The sequence below is a fragment of the Camellia sinensis genome, chromosome 11 (genome assembly GCF_055761805.1).
Source record: "Camellia sinensis isolate YWXY chromosome 11, ASM5576180v1, whole genome shotgun sequence".
Lineage (NCBI taxonomy): Eukaryota > Viridiplantae > Streptophyta > Magnoliopsida > Ericales > Theaceae > Camellia > Camellia sinensis.
Window position 1 is genome coordinate 24,089,664 of NC_138971.1, and position 15,446 is coordinate 24,105,109.

Here is a 15,446-nt window from a genome sequence, read left to right on the forward strand (position 1 = left end):
GGAAGAATGAAGGATGAAAGGAAGCAAGCCAGAAATCCCAAGAAATAGAGCCTGGAGCTATACATCGGACCGGCCTCATACTCCCGAGAGTCAGGGTCAGCATCTCTGGCCAAGGGCTGAAGATCTTTGAAGAAGTGGTGGATCCATGCAGTATAGGAGGCACGGTCCGTCCTTACACGACTAGTCCTCCTCGCTGAACCATCAAAAACGGAACTCCACCGACCACAAGTTTGAAGACTTAGCTTCAGAGATTGGATCAAAGAATCATCTTCGGGGGGTGTCTGCTCAGGGTCGAAGGCATCAGGGCCGGTCACTTCCAAACGCAGCAACATGAACACATCCTCAAGGGTGGGCCCCATCTCGTGCTGGCCAAGTATAAAGGTGTGTGTCTCGGTGCTCCACCGAAGAGCCATGGCTTCCAGGCTAGCATTGTTGCGACGGATGGATAGGGATCGAGATATTCTCACTGGGATCAATAGTCGGGCCTCTTGAAGCCGCTGACAGAAGCTCTTGTCCGAGAGGATATCATCGACCCACTCCTGCCAACCAAAAGGAGGGTTTGAGAAGGCCTTGAACTGAGGATAACAGTATGGAAAGTCCCCCCGCTCAATTCGAAAGCGTAGCACCGAGGAAGGAGAAATGAGGGCCTCATGTCTAGAGTCCGTGTCCTCAGTGAGACATAATGGAGCCCCCTTCGGAGATAGAAGAAAAGTGGTGGAGGTAGCCGCCCGCCAGAAGGGGTCTTTCCGACCAAAATAAGGAGATTTCCTCCACTCAGATGCCGGAGGTACATCCCTCCCTTTCATGAGAGCCGGTTCCGATGACCCCGGGACAACAGGTTTCTTTCGAGAAGACATATGGCTGAAATAACCAGTATAAATAGCAAGGAGTTGACCATATTAAAATTCAGAATATTGGAATTAAAGCAACACATTCGAATGAAATTTCGGCATCAACTATTCGTTTCTCAGAGAGCCCATGAATTCAACAAATTCTACGAGGATTTTTTTTTTACACCAAGAGTCCAGGCACGATGTCTACTATTCTAAGGGTCGCAACAATCAGACATTTTTTTATAATTAAATTTACATGATGGGTTTATCAACAGGTTCAACCCCGGAAGTCATCAATAATTCTTTTTCTCGGGTATTCTTCAAGATCAACAAATTACAGTACCAATATGTGTATCAACAACATACAGATTTTCGGTTTTCATCATCGATAAGAGGTGCAATATCATAGGTCGTTTTGTGATGAAGTTCAATTGGGTCAATTTCTCAAAGTCACTATGTTCCATATTAGAGGTCCAATTTATACGAGGCTCAAAATTTGGACAGAGTAAAGTTCAATAGCAAATTTCAGGCCCGAGATCCGAAGCATATTACATTGCTCATCAGTAGTAAGATTCAATGGATCATTATGCAAATTACAAGAATGTCCTTTCCAAAGTCCATATTCATAAGCCCAGGATTTTCTCTCTCCATGTCAAAAATGGAGCTCAAATACTAGTCAACAAGTTATATTTGGCCTTTCCTCGGTGATAAAGTTCAACAAATTATGTTCAAGCCAAGCACCTCAATAAGGTTTCAAGTGTTAATGCATGTTTCCATATGGCCAAAATCACGGTGTTTGAGCTAAAAAAAAATATATATCATTGGAATTGCCACAAAAATTGAGTCCATATTCAGATCCAGTTTTATTTTTATTTTTATTTTTATCAGATTGCTTGAGCCCTCTACATTGCCACAAAAATATATTTATATATATTTAAATATATTTACATTCGGAAGAGGGGGCCGAATTTCATACTTACAAATTTGGGCAGTTAGAGAGGTGAAGTCCGAAGCCGATACTGGAAATTTAAGCTGAAATCAGAGAGGCTTTACAAACTGTAATCAACAAGACTGGGCTAGGCTTGGCAGGACCACACACGTTGCGTTGAGAGGGCGAACGTGCGTGGTCGACGTCGGATAAGCTGAAGCCAAAAGCAGCGATGTGGAGCTAGGTTGGGCAAGACCACACACGTTGCGTTGAGAGGGCGAACGTGCGTGGTCAACGTCGGATAAGCTGAAGCCGGAAGCAGCGATGTGGAGCTAGGTTGGGCAAGACCACACACGTTGCGTTGAGAGGGCGAACGTGCGTGGTCGACGTCGGATAAGCTGAAGCCGAAAGCAGCGATTGATTATGCACAAGCCAAGGCTAATGTGGGTAATCCGAGCTCTAAACAAAAAAAAATATATATGATAATCAATATATATATATATATATATATTTGCCCAAAGTTTGTCAAGCAGCAAAGTAAAAAAAAAAAAACTGAAGCACCAACAGATTCAATCTAAAGCAAGCACCAGTAGATTCGAAGCTAAAAAAAAAAAATATATATAATATATACATCATAAGCCATATATATATATATATATATATATATAAATGCCTATTGAAAGCAGTCCAGAATGAAGCCTTCTTGGGGAGGAAGAAAGGAGCTGGGTCTGTGCTGGAATGAAGCCTTCTTGGCGTTGCTGGAAGCTGGTGCTGGTGCTGGCCTGCCGTGACAGTGGCTGGGTCTTCGGCGGCGTTGATGGAAGCTATGATGGAGGTCTGTGTGAATGGCAGCAGTGTAGTTTGTTGAAGAAGACAAGCACGTCGGTGGCCTCTAGCAGTCCAGATTGAAGCCTTCTTGGAGAGAAAAAAAGGAGCTGGGTTTGTGCTGGAATGAAGCCTTCTTGGCGTTGCTGGAAGCTGGTGCTGGTGCTGGCCTGCCGTGGCAGTGGCGTGGGTCTTCGATGGTGTTGCTTGGAGCTGCACCGACCAGCATGCAAATGGCGTTAGCCTCAGATTTGTTGAAGAACAAAAAGCCTGGGTTGGTCTTTGTTTTAGAGAGAGAGTAGGCTGAGAAATGGTGCGGCGGCTGTGCAAAAGTTTGTGAGATTTAGGGTTTTGAGCCATCTCTTTAAATAGAATAAAAAAAAGGTGTGATATATGGAATATGCCTCATATATTCTGAATATATATATGCATATATATAAGAGGCCAACCTATTTCCAAGCCCAAAAAGAAAAAAAAAAAATTTGATTTCTTATCTTAATTCTTATTTCTTTTACTTGGAGTAAAAAAAAAAAAAGGTTTTGTATTTTTCAATACTTGGAGAAGTGAAAATGTAATTATCAATATTCTAAAAAAAAAAAAAAAAAGAGTACAAAAAAATAAAATTTTTGCTTGTCAATTTTTTTCTGTAAATTGAAGTGCGTCATCAACTTTATCCATAGGCTCTGTCGTGACAAAATGTTTTTTTTTTTGGGAACGTGATGCGAAACAGGGTCGAAGAAATGACAGTATGCATGTCTGAGAAATTTAAAATTTCTCATACACGCAAGGGGCAAATGTAAGAGGGGCAAATGTAAGAGGGGCTAATTTGAGCCCACTAAATTATTTAGGCCCAATAGCCCAAGATTAGTGGGCCCGAATTTATCGCAAGTCCAAGACTGGCGGGACCAGATTTATCACCATCAAACGGGCTAAATGGCTCTAAGCCTCGAAAGGGTTCGGATCCACGAACCTAGAGACTTACTCGGCCCCGGACTCGAAAGGGTATTAAGCAAGCCTAGAGATCCGAGGCACTCGGACTCGAAAGGGTTCGGATCCACGAACCTAGAGGTCCGAAACATTTGGCTTCGAACGGATTCAGACACAATCTAGAAGTCGCTCCGTTAATGAGTCCCAGAACACTTGCGGGCTCGGAGCTTTCCGGGATCTACGTACCAGAACTATGGGCGTAATGGAGTCCGAACAAAGGACCCGATCCTGAGGACGGTGAGTGGAGATAAATTCACTTTTCGGTTAAACTAGCCTATACCCGGGTCGAGGTGGCACGACCTGGGGGGTCCATGAGACTCGGCAATATTTTGCGGCAGGACGTCCTCTGGGACTACCCCTGACCCTTTGGGATGATTGGGGATCATTGGTTAGGTGTGGCTAAGAAGAAGGTTCGCCGAGGGATTGATCTCCTCTTCGGGGTTTTCTCATCCTCGGAGAAGTCACCTCCTCGGAGAGGTCACCTCCTCGGACAAGGTGGTTAGAGAGAATATCCCCCATGTGCCTTGCACATGGGCTCCATCCTACGTCATGAGGTGCCTATAAATAGCACCCACTCATAGCTTTACAAGGGATGGATTTTGGAGATTTTTTAACTCTTGGGAAAGAACTAATTTCCCTTCTCCATTATCAACCTTGAGAGTGAAAGTGGGAGATCCATGGGAGAGCCTTGCCATTATTCTATTCTCTAGCCATTTTGTCTTCTTCTTCACCCAATCTCTTATCTCAATTATCTCTTTTGTTGTTGTGTTCCTAAGTTGAGATTATTGAAGAATCTAAGCCTCTCATCATATTCTAGAGAATTCGAAGTTGTTCTTCAAGGATCTTCGAAGATCTTCGAATTTTTCAACTTTTTTTCTTGAACCCTCTCCTACACATATATTTGAATGATGACTAACATCACAGAAACAAATATTTATCATGGTAAGTTTTATTCATGCTGCAAGTTCCCAGTTATACAATAATACATAATTATATTTTTTCAAAAACCATAAACATGATCAAATCTGTCTTAAAATTGTTAGAAAAATAGTACCAAACGATTTGAAAAATATGATTTAAAAATATGTAAATGGTTTTTGGGCAAAACCAAAACTGAAATAAATTGACAAAATAACGTAACAAAACTTACAGTACATAAAAAGATAAAACCTGATCACGTCGAGTGTGTGACACTCTTTCTTTAAGACAGATTTGTCCTCCCACCGATGCTTAGGATTCAATGGACGTCTATTTCTCGGGATACAACGATCAATGTCTTGCATTAGCAATACTACTATTGCAAGCCTAGCGAACTTCGCTGTGCATGTAATCTCTTTATAGGAAAATTAGACTCAGAAAATATGAAGAATAAATGCAAAGTGAAGAAGAAAATTGTAATTCCCTATGCAAATTGAAGTGAGGGAGATGGAATTTATAGATTTCTATGTGACTTTTTGAAAAAGTTGTGACCCTTCAAAAGAACACACCTTTCCAGCTCAAGAGACACTACCATTGACGTAAATTTTAATTCAAATTTTCCAACATGAGCAGCATAAGGACTCCACTCAAGCGAGCCTTCAAAGTCTTGAATTAGGCTCCACACTTGACAATGGGGACAGATCAAAAAACATAATCTAGGCAATATAAAGCACTTTGTTTTCTCCCTGTACCAAAAAAATGTGAATGCAAATAACCAGAAAGATTCAAACAATTTAATGTATTATTTTATTAATTTTACGTCATGATAGAATGAATGTTTTACAGCCTATAAACGTAAACGCATAGAACTTACATTACAAACAAATACTTTTTCTACAACATTTATGTTACAAACATCTTCTTGGAACTTGGATGGAAATATGAAATTCCAGAAACATACACTGATCATATTCCCAGCACTTGCAGAGGAAAAAAAAAAAAAAACTTATGAGGCCTTTTTTGGTTTATACATTTTGGCGCAAAAGACAAAAACCACCAAGTTTACTATGCTGAGTGCAGCCACAAGCCAGAAGAAATAATCCAGATGGCCCTCATTCAAGTTATCCGGTATTCATCCAGCCTTCCCACCCTCGGTTGTTATAGATGTCACTACAGTAAGAATAAAAGAGCTCAAGTAGCTTCCCATGGAAGTTGTCAAAAGGGACAATGCAGCAAACAAGCTACGCATGCCGTCCGGTGACTGCTCATAAAAGAACTCAAGCTGCCCGATGAATGTAAATACTTCTGCAGCACCGAACAAAAAATATTGGGGTATTAGCCACGTGATACTAAGTGGTACTGGAACATTTTTGTCAACCAAACCAAGGGCTTGTGCAAGTGCCAATCTCTTCATCTCCACCAAAGCAGCAGATACCATACATAGTACTGAAATAAAGAGGCCGATTCCCATACGTTGCAACCCTGTAAAGCCTTTCTCTCTGCCAGTAAATTTCCTCACAATAGGGACGACGACCCTATCGTAAACAGGGACCCAGAAAATAACGCTTATGACGTCACATGCTGAAAGAGAGGCTGCAGGAATGGAGAAGGAACCAATGGTCCTGTCCATCATCATACCTTGCTCAACAAACAATGTGCCCAATTATGCATAAACAGCACATATGATGATTCCAGTAGCCCAAATTGGAAACATGCGAATCAACATTTTTAGTTCCTCCACCTGCGTTACGGTGCAAAGCCTCCACGGATTGGAGAAGTCCCCATTTTTGTTCTCAATGTCTGTAATTACCGCAGCTTTGTCAAGGCACCTACAGAAGGGATAATAGTTTTACTGAAGTAATGACAAAATTTGTTGTGAATAATCTGGGAAACAAATGGGTGAGAATTAATCAAGTATATAAACTATCATAAAGTAAAAGTATTGTATAAGTCTAAAAAAAAAGATGACAGTACAAGAGATAATTATAAGTATTCAGATAGTTCATAATTTCATACATAAACAAGTCATTTTTTGCCAAGAGAAAACATATCACACAAAGCATGATTAGAAATAAAATAAAAATAAGAAAAATGCAGTGGTGAACTCTCATTTTATTGTGTTAAGGAGTCCAAGTACCAACCCCTCCTCAAACCCAACAGAAGGATCAAATTCTCATTTTGGGGTGTGGTTTTGGTCTACTAGGAAATGGACATGTTGCCAAAAGGAAAAAAGAAACATTGGAACTTGGGTTTTACACTATTGTTTCATGCATGTTTCCAATCAAACGGACAAATGAACAGTTATTTGTAGAAAAATCAAACAGATTCCCTCCCCCTAAACCTGTCACTAGTAGTCTCCATAAAGAAAATCATTAGAATGATACGATTGCCAAAATCAAGAATTTAAGATCTATTTAAGTACACACAAATAAACTATTTTAAAGAGATGAAATAGATCAGAGAACTTCCCATTACTTCTGTGCTGACAAATCATACCATACTTTGTCAGACTGCTGCATCTTTCCAGTAATTTTCATTTGCCTTCCAATCCTTGCTCTTAGTCCATAGATGATAAGTATATAAAGCCAATCTCAATAAACAACTAGTGAGAGGACTCAACGAAAGGAATTCATAAAACTAAAAATAGAAAGACCACATAACTAGAAACCCCTCCATCTTCCACTTTAAGATTGCATTTCAAATACATCTCCCATGAAATAATATTTTTTGAATCCAAGCTCAAAAATTAAATTATTTGTTTATGAAACAATGATTTTTTTCATAACGCCTTAAATAACCACACTGAATGAAATGAAAAAAATAAAAAAAAATGACATATTTTTAAAAAATGACTTGCATTAAATAAAGCAATAATTATCATCCCAGTATAATGTTACAGAACCATGACAAAATAAATGAGGATAAATGAGGACACCTAATGGATATTAAGCTTCCTATTGTGTCTTCATAAACTAATTGAGGTAAACCTGGTAAATTTTAAAGGTAATTCATTAAACCTATTATCTAGTCTCAAGACTCTCAAAACTTCACAAAAGGGCATCATATAATCTCATATACGCATCATATAATCTCATTACTACCAGTATATGAATAATTATGGTGGTGATCCCATTTACACAACCAGCATGTGTGTTCAATGCAAAAATATAAAAGGCCCTACTTACGTGCAATGCCCAAAACACCCTATAAATACGTTTAAGTTGTAAATCAATTGATAAGCTTCTAGATGGCAGAAGAAAACTGAAAACAGATTATTAATAAGGGTAAGAATTGATAGAAGTGTTTAAACTAGGAGAACAAGGGAAAAATTTACTTCAGATCATTGGTATGGTCTAGTTTCCTGCTTCCTTCAATTGCTGAGGTTTTGTCTGGTGTTTCATACAGGAGAATACTGTCCGTAGGGACCTCCAAATACCACTTGCGGAATGATGCAACCAAAACTTGGCAAAGTCTTGTAAGAGGGCTTCCCCCCGGGTTCTGAAATCTATATAGTGGAGTGCCTGAAAAGAAACTTACAATGGCAATGCCCATAAACAATGCAGGGATGCCAAAACCCAGGCCCCACCCAGCATTTTCTTGAATCCACACAATTAAAATAGTTGATGCAAGAGCACCTAAATTGATAGAAAAATAAAACCAGTTAAAGAAAGATCCCTTCTTTGCCCTCTCTTTAGGATCGGTATCATCAAATTGATCTGCCCCAAATGAGGAAACACATGGTTTGATCCCGCCAGTGCCTAGTGCAATCAGATACAACCCAAGATAGAATAACAGATACTGAGCAGGAGTAGCTGGAGGGCATAGGGAATCAACACATTCAGCTGGCTTCAGTGCAGGAACTGTGGCTGTTAGAGTCAATATGCACATTCCCTTTACAAAATAACAAAGTTCAAAAACGTAAGAGAGATATAGATGAAAGCCACTCTTGAAAATTTTGAGAGGAAAGAACCATGGTTTCCAGAATCGTACGATTCACTACTTGATTCATACTACTCGACATGAGTTTCAACAAAAATGATTTGAGTTGTGCTGTTGAATCGGAAATTGAGTGAATTGTACGATTCAATTTGCAATTCACTGAAATTCATGTCTATTTTTTATTTTGTTTACATAATGCATGAATCGATGTCATTTTTGCCAAACTATCAAGATATATAGAAGAGATCAATTAGTTATATGTGATTTTATATGTTTATATAGACATACAATTTATTTATATTGATATTTACTTCATTTTAAATATTATGTGTAATTTTATATGTTTATAAATATAAAATCATATATCATATTAAATAAAATGAATCTCACAGTTCGCTATTTTAGCAAAACAATTCACGATTTGACAACAATGGATAGAACAAAAAAAAAAAAAAAACCATATCCCAACTAAGTTGGATGGATCATAATTAATATGAAAACCCCAACTGGGACATGATCCAAATCACTTTTAGAACATTAAATTTGTCCATAAATTTGTTCCAACTTCCTTTCTTGTTTTCAAATTAAGTAATAAATAAAACATTCTAGAACTGAGAGTTACCAGAAAATTATTATCAGAAAAAAAGATAGGGTAAAACAAAGTAATAAAATTCACAAAAGAGGGTAGTCAACCGATCAAACAACTTTCATCATATATAATTCTTCTCCCGTTCCTGATTTAATAAAATGTCCAGATTATTAGTCCTTTTATCCTTATAGATAAATCCCCAGTTTATTTGGCACAAGTAGGTCTATTGCCATTGCACCATGCTGTTGGTAATGTTGCTGACTGCTAACTCATTATTCTTGAAACCACTACCGCCGTGATTCATACATTCAAGTGATACCAGACTAGATGATGGGTGAAAAATCTAGAAATCCCCTAGATGTTGATTTATGATTATGTATCAATTTTAAGCAATACATAACAATCTCAATCAAACAATCAAGACAAATCGACACAACGATTTTACGTGGAAAAACCACAATTGGACACCTCCAATTGTGATAAAAAAAACCACGGGTAAAAGCCACAAAACAATCCACTAAAAAGACATAAAGGAATTACACAGGTATACTCTCAATTACCAAGCGAATCCACGCCCGAATTGAACCAACCCCTATGTGCCTCTTCCAACCCCGTCTTCACCTCGGAATTGTCTTGACGATGAGCCACTCCAGAATCCACCAAAGCTTCAAGCTCGAATTCTTCAGAATCTACCGAAGAACAATTCTCTCTCTTGTGTAGAATGAACAAACAAACCTTTGATGTATTCTTCTTAACCCATGAGTTGAATATTCAATTAAAACATCAAAGAAAAAACTAGCAAAATATCCCCAGATATAAACCTTAATATCCAAGAAGAAGATCTGGAGGAGTAATCCTAGTTTTGGACTAAAACAAATACTTATAGAAATCTAGGACTGCGAAGCTCCCTCGAGCGAAATTTCTCTCACTCGAGAGAGGAACCAAAAACGCGTGTTTTCCATAAGTGGCTTCGCTCGAGCCACGCACCCTTTGCTCGAGCGAGCAAGGGCGGATAGGCAACTTCGAATGCAATTTTGCATTTTGTTTCGGGGGCGCTACCCCTCAACCCTGCCCGGGCGCTGCCCCGGACCCGCCAAGGGGCGCTGCACCCTCGACCCCCGCGAGCTGACCGGGCAGCTCGATCCACGTCATAATCAGCGAAGTGGCAATCTTGAAAGTATTAACATCACAAACTTCTCTGCACGGCACAATTTGGGTTGGATTCGCATCTAACAAACTCATAACCTTACTGAAATAAAAGTGCGAAAACAATTTGTCAAACGGGATTACCAAGAATAAAAACCTAACAATGGGTACACCTAGGAAATACCATCAATAACTAATAAAGTCACAAGCATCTAGAATGGATTGTGGCCTTACGATCGGCCAATATGGTTCCAACAAAAAGCTATAGGTAACACATAATCGGACTCTACAAGAACATTCAAATAACAAGCAAGCCTTTATCAGAAAACTTTAAGATGACGTAATGCATGCCCAACACAAAAAAGGATCAAAGCAATGATTAAAAAGCTGAAGTTGTTTATGTATCATTGCCCATCTCTTTCTGAACTAAGTATTTAGAACATTGTGAACTTCAGTTCATACTTACCAAAAAATAAATTGCAGAGAAGACAGCAATTGTCCAATACCTTCCCCAACATACATCTGCCAAGACTGCTCCGATAAGCGGTGTTAGGTAGGCAGTGCCTGTCCAATTGGAAACATTTCTTGCAGCAGAGACATTTCCTTCATGCATTGTTTTGGTGAGATAGCTGACTAGGTTAATAGCAATCCCAAAGAAAGCTAAGCGTTCACAACATTCAGTACCTGTTTTAAATATAAAGATATTAGAAGGAAAGACGGAACATCAGAAACATAAAAAATATGGAGAATGATGGACTAGCAACTACCAAGAATGAAGGGGCATGCTCTCCAATTTCCAGTGTTGCTCTTCAACACAGGTTGCCCCTTGATGTCAACTGAACCATCTCCAGTGTATAGTCCACTGCTTTCGTTCTGAAGACGTAAGTTACAAGGCACAAAGCAGAAATTTTTTAGTATATAAACCTTGCAGAGTAATCTCCCGTGTCATGTGTGCATGTGTGTGTGTGTGTGTGAGGGAGAGAGAGAGAGAGAGAGAGATTTTCTCTTACGTTTTTACAATTGGGTAGTTTTTCTGACCTATTATTAATTGGCATCCTTGCATTATGTTTAGTGCATGCAGATGACAATCTGGTCTGAACCACCTTAATATGCAGCTACTGTAACAACTACTAGCAAGTAGCTAAGTTTTGTAAATAATGTTATTTGTCATTCCAATACATTGAAAAAAAATGAACAATGTGCAAAGCAGCAAGAATGAAAACATTGAATGTGTTAGATGAGCAAATTCACCACCAGATAGGTCTTTTTAACAATTAATTGTTTGACATATTGGTACAACTATTTTTGATTTCCGATTGTGTGTGAGGGTCCAATAACGTTGCCAGAAAATTCGAATGTCACCAGAAAAATAGCCGGAAACTTTGAAGGTTCGCCGGAAAATTCGAAGATTCGCCGGAAAATTTGAAGATCTTCAAAGATAGCCGGAAAATCCGAATTCTCTAGAAATGATAAGAGAGGCTTAGATTGTTCAACGATTGCAACTAGAAGCACAATATGAAAGAGATGATGGAGATAAGAGATTGGGTGAAGAAGAAGACAAAATAGTTAGAGAGAGAATAATGGCAAGGCTCTTCCATGGATCTCCCACTATCTCTCAAGATAGATAATGAAAAAGGGAGATTAGTTCTCTCCCCAAAAATTATCTCTCCAAAAATCATCCCCATTGTAAAGCTATGGGTAGGTGCTATTTATAGGCACCTCATGATATAGGATAACATATTCTTTCTAACCACTTTGTTTGAAGAGGTGACTTCTCTGAGGATAAGAAAAATCCCAAAGAGTAGCTCAATATCTCAGTAAATCATTCTTCTTAGCCACACCTAACCAATGGTTTCCAAAGGTCAGGGGTATTCCCAGAGGATGCCCTGTCGTAGAAGGGCCAAAGGTAGTTCAAGAGAACACCCTACCGCAAATATCGCCGAGTCTTAGGAAACCTCTAGATCATGCCACCTCGACCCAGATATAGGCTAGTTTAATCGAAGACTGAATTTATCTCCACCCACCATCCTCGGGATTGGGCCCTTTGTTTAGATTTCGTCACGCCTATGGTTCTGGTGCATCGATCCCAAAAAGTTTCAAGCCTGCAAATGTTCTGGGACTCATTAACGGAGCGACTTCTAGATTACGTTTGAATCCCTTCGAAGCAAAAAATTCCTCGGATCACTAGGATTACTTTGAACCCTTTCGAGTCTAAGCTCAATAAGCCTTTGCGTTCGTGGATCCGAATATTTTCGAGATAAAGTAATTATCTCCGAGAATGGATCTCCTCTGAAGTTTCACTTCTTCTGAAAATGATCTCTCTTCAAGAGCGCGCGCCAATTAATTCTTCTGAATGCCCATACGAGCTAGCGCTCCTCGGATGGATTTGTTGGGCTCTCTTTAGAGATATAAGTTTGATACGTCCTCCTCAGCCCAATTTGTTGACTTTCTCGCAGGCCCGTTCAATAGGATTCACTTTAGCCTACTTGGCGATAATTTTTCCGAGCTCACTAATTTTGGGCTTTCCGACTAGACTCCAATTGAGCTCAATTAATTTAATGGGCTCAAGTTAACCCCTCTTACACCGACCAATCAAAAAATTTCTCAAATTCACATTTCTTAGAATGCTTTAGCTTTATAAAGTTCAAATATTGCAGCAATTATTGTATTTGACTACATGGTATGCCTTCGGAACGTTTGCATGGTATTAATGAAATAGGCTTAACCATCAAACTGATTTTGGTATTCAGTTCTAGCAACCAATTCAGGACTTTTATTTCCAATCTCTACACAAATTAGGATAACTGAACTATGGGTTTCAACCAAAATAGGTTTCCTATCTCTCTTCATATTTGCATTCCATGGCTACTCCCCTAAAACAGGTCTTCATAGAACAAAGTTCAGAATTTTTGTTAGTGGGAGCAAAACAAATTAAACAATGCTCCCATTACAGGGCCTGAAATTTCAGACGTCAATACAGGAAAATGCTGCCCATGAAAAAGAAAAAAAACTAAACCAAAATCAGTTCAAAAGGTTTCAAAATGATTAAAACGGAAACCTTGTCCTTTGAGTTGGAGCATCTTCAAATCATTCCTCAAATTTGTCATGAAATTCAAATTGGATGAAAAAATGGCTAAAAGTGCATTTCAACCATTTTATCAAATCTGTATGAAATCAAGGAAGAGGCAAATTTTTCACTAAATCAATTATGAACGAAATCCTTCACCAAATTTTCAAAATTCGTAATTTTTCTCGATTTTGATGAAATTTTAAAAGGACTAAGGATTGAAGATTGTTTTCTTTTTTCAAAATGGTTGAAACAGATTTTTAGGATAAGTTTTGCAATTTTTCAAAAGATTTTATGAAAAAAAAAAAAAGTGAAAAGAAAAGTTAAGGATTGGAATGTCTTTTCACCGTGTTTGGTGTATATTATTGGAAGCTTAAAAAAACAACAGAAGTTAAAACAACTTCTCTCCATTAATAAATATTTTTAAAAATTTATTTAAATTATTACTACCGAATATAAGCTATCCGCAGAAGTCTACCTAATAGCCTGACCTAACTCCAAATTAACATAATTTATAATAACTATATTTTAAGTTGTAAAACTTTTAATTAAATTTTTATTCCTTCCGTCCCAAAATAATGGTCCATTTTGGGGAATCTAATTTTTTTTGATAGTATAATTATTGCATTTGAAAAAAGTTGATTTCCCAAAACTATCCTTTTGATAGTACATTTTTTTAAAATATCAATGCAAAATTGTACTTTTTATGTTGTTTATTAATTTAAAAGAATGGTAAAATAGGAAATTTATATTATTTTTAAACTTGATTTTTGATTTTTGGAGAGAGATTAATATTTTGAGAGAATAAAAAATGGAATAAGGGACTAATAAAACGAAACGAGACTAAAAAAGTGTTAAAAAAGTCCAAACATGAAAAAATTGGTTACATTAGTCCACGCCAAACCAGCTCTAAATTTTCACTCTAATATGAGCAAAAAAAAAAAAAAAAACAGAAAGAAAGAAATATTGTTAAAGGCTCTTATACATCTATAAAAACTTAAAAAGAGTAAAAGAGCAAAAAAGTATTGGAAATCCATCTTCCATTGAAATTTGAGTCTGTTTCAAAAATCCGTCAAAAGTTTTAGGACAAGTTTTGCAATACATCATCTATAAGTTTTGTTCTAGAAATTTGAATCAAAGCTTCAAAAGTACCTGTGGAAATCCATCTTCCAAGAGCAATCTCTCCTCCAATCTCTCATCCTCTTTGGTACCCATTAGCAGCAACCAACGACTCTCTCCCTCTCTCTCTCTCACTCTCTCTATATAAATTAGATACTAGATGGGGTAGATACAGATTCCAGAGAGACAGGAGTAATCATACTCTACACGCTATTATTTATATTACTCCTTCGGCTTATGTTATTTGTTCATTATTTTTATATTTTTTATATTTTTATTTTTTTGTCGTCTTAGAGTACATAGTGGACGGCATACAGGAATGTGTATATGTGCACAACTTAAATAATTAATAATAAAAATAAATAATAAATAATAAAAAATAAAAAATTTAACATCATAATATATATGTTATTTAAATAATAATTATGTTTTTAATGAAACTTAAGATCTTGAATTTAAAATTTACTTATACTATATACAATAATTTTTTTTATTTTAACATATAAAAAATTATCACGTGACATGAGAAGAAAAATATTTTACTAAATTAATTTAGACATTCATTTAATAATAGTATAGATATTCAATTTAAAAAGGTAAAACTTTAAATTTAAAAATCAAGGCTTTTGTGAGTTGAGTGGTATATAACCGCTTCTTAAGTGCGATGAATGGAAGGTCTATAGTTTCAAGAGATGGATCAGCGACGCCCCTTCAAGTTGTAGCTTAACTTTACTAACATATAACATTTTAACTTTGATACAAAAAAATTAGAATTTTAAAAATTAATCCTTGTAAACTAATAATAAATATATTTAAAAATAAAAATGATAATTTTTTTTGAGATCAAGATATTAAAATTTTATCAGGTAAATAACATTCAATATTTTCATAGTAGTTAAGGTCCTTTAACATTTTTACAGAGAAAATTCGATTCAAATAAATTTCAACCCAACAAAGAGAAATTTTAATTTTTATAAAAAAATTTCAAAAATTTTATGAGATGATCACAGAGAAATTTTATCAATGGACCTTAACCAATAAAAAAATATATATCTTAAACCTCTCTTATTACATAAAATTGAGGAGGGATAGTTG

The 15,446-nt window shown here is 37.0% G+C and overlaps 1 protein-coding gene across 1 annotated transcript; it reads right to left on the minus strand.

Annotated features, from left to right (window-relative positions):
* Positions 1–5,275: 5,275 nt before the first annotated feature.
* On the minus strand, positions 5,276–14,564 carry LOC114264321 (protein NRT1/ PTR FAMILY 8.3). Its single transcript, XM_082893670.1, is given in 5 exon segments — positions 5,276–6,320; positions 7,826–8,382; positions 10,632–10,849; positions 10,933–11,038; positions 14,385–14,564. Coding segments are annotated over 5 exon segments (1,767 nt in total). The 5' UTR covers positions 14,448–14,564; the 3' UTR covers positions 5,276–5,497.
* Between the last annotated feature and the right edge of the window lie 882 nt (positions 14,565–15,446).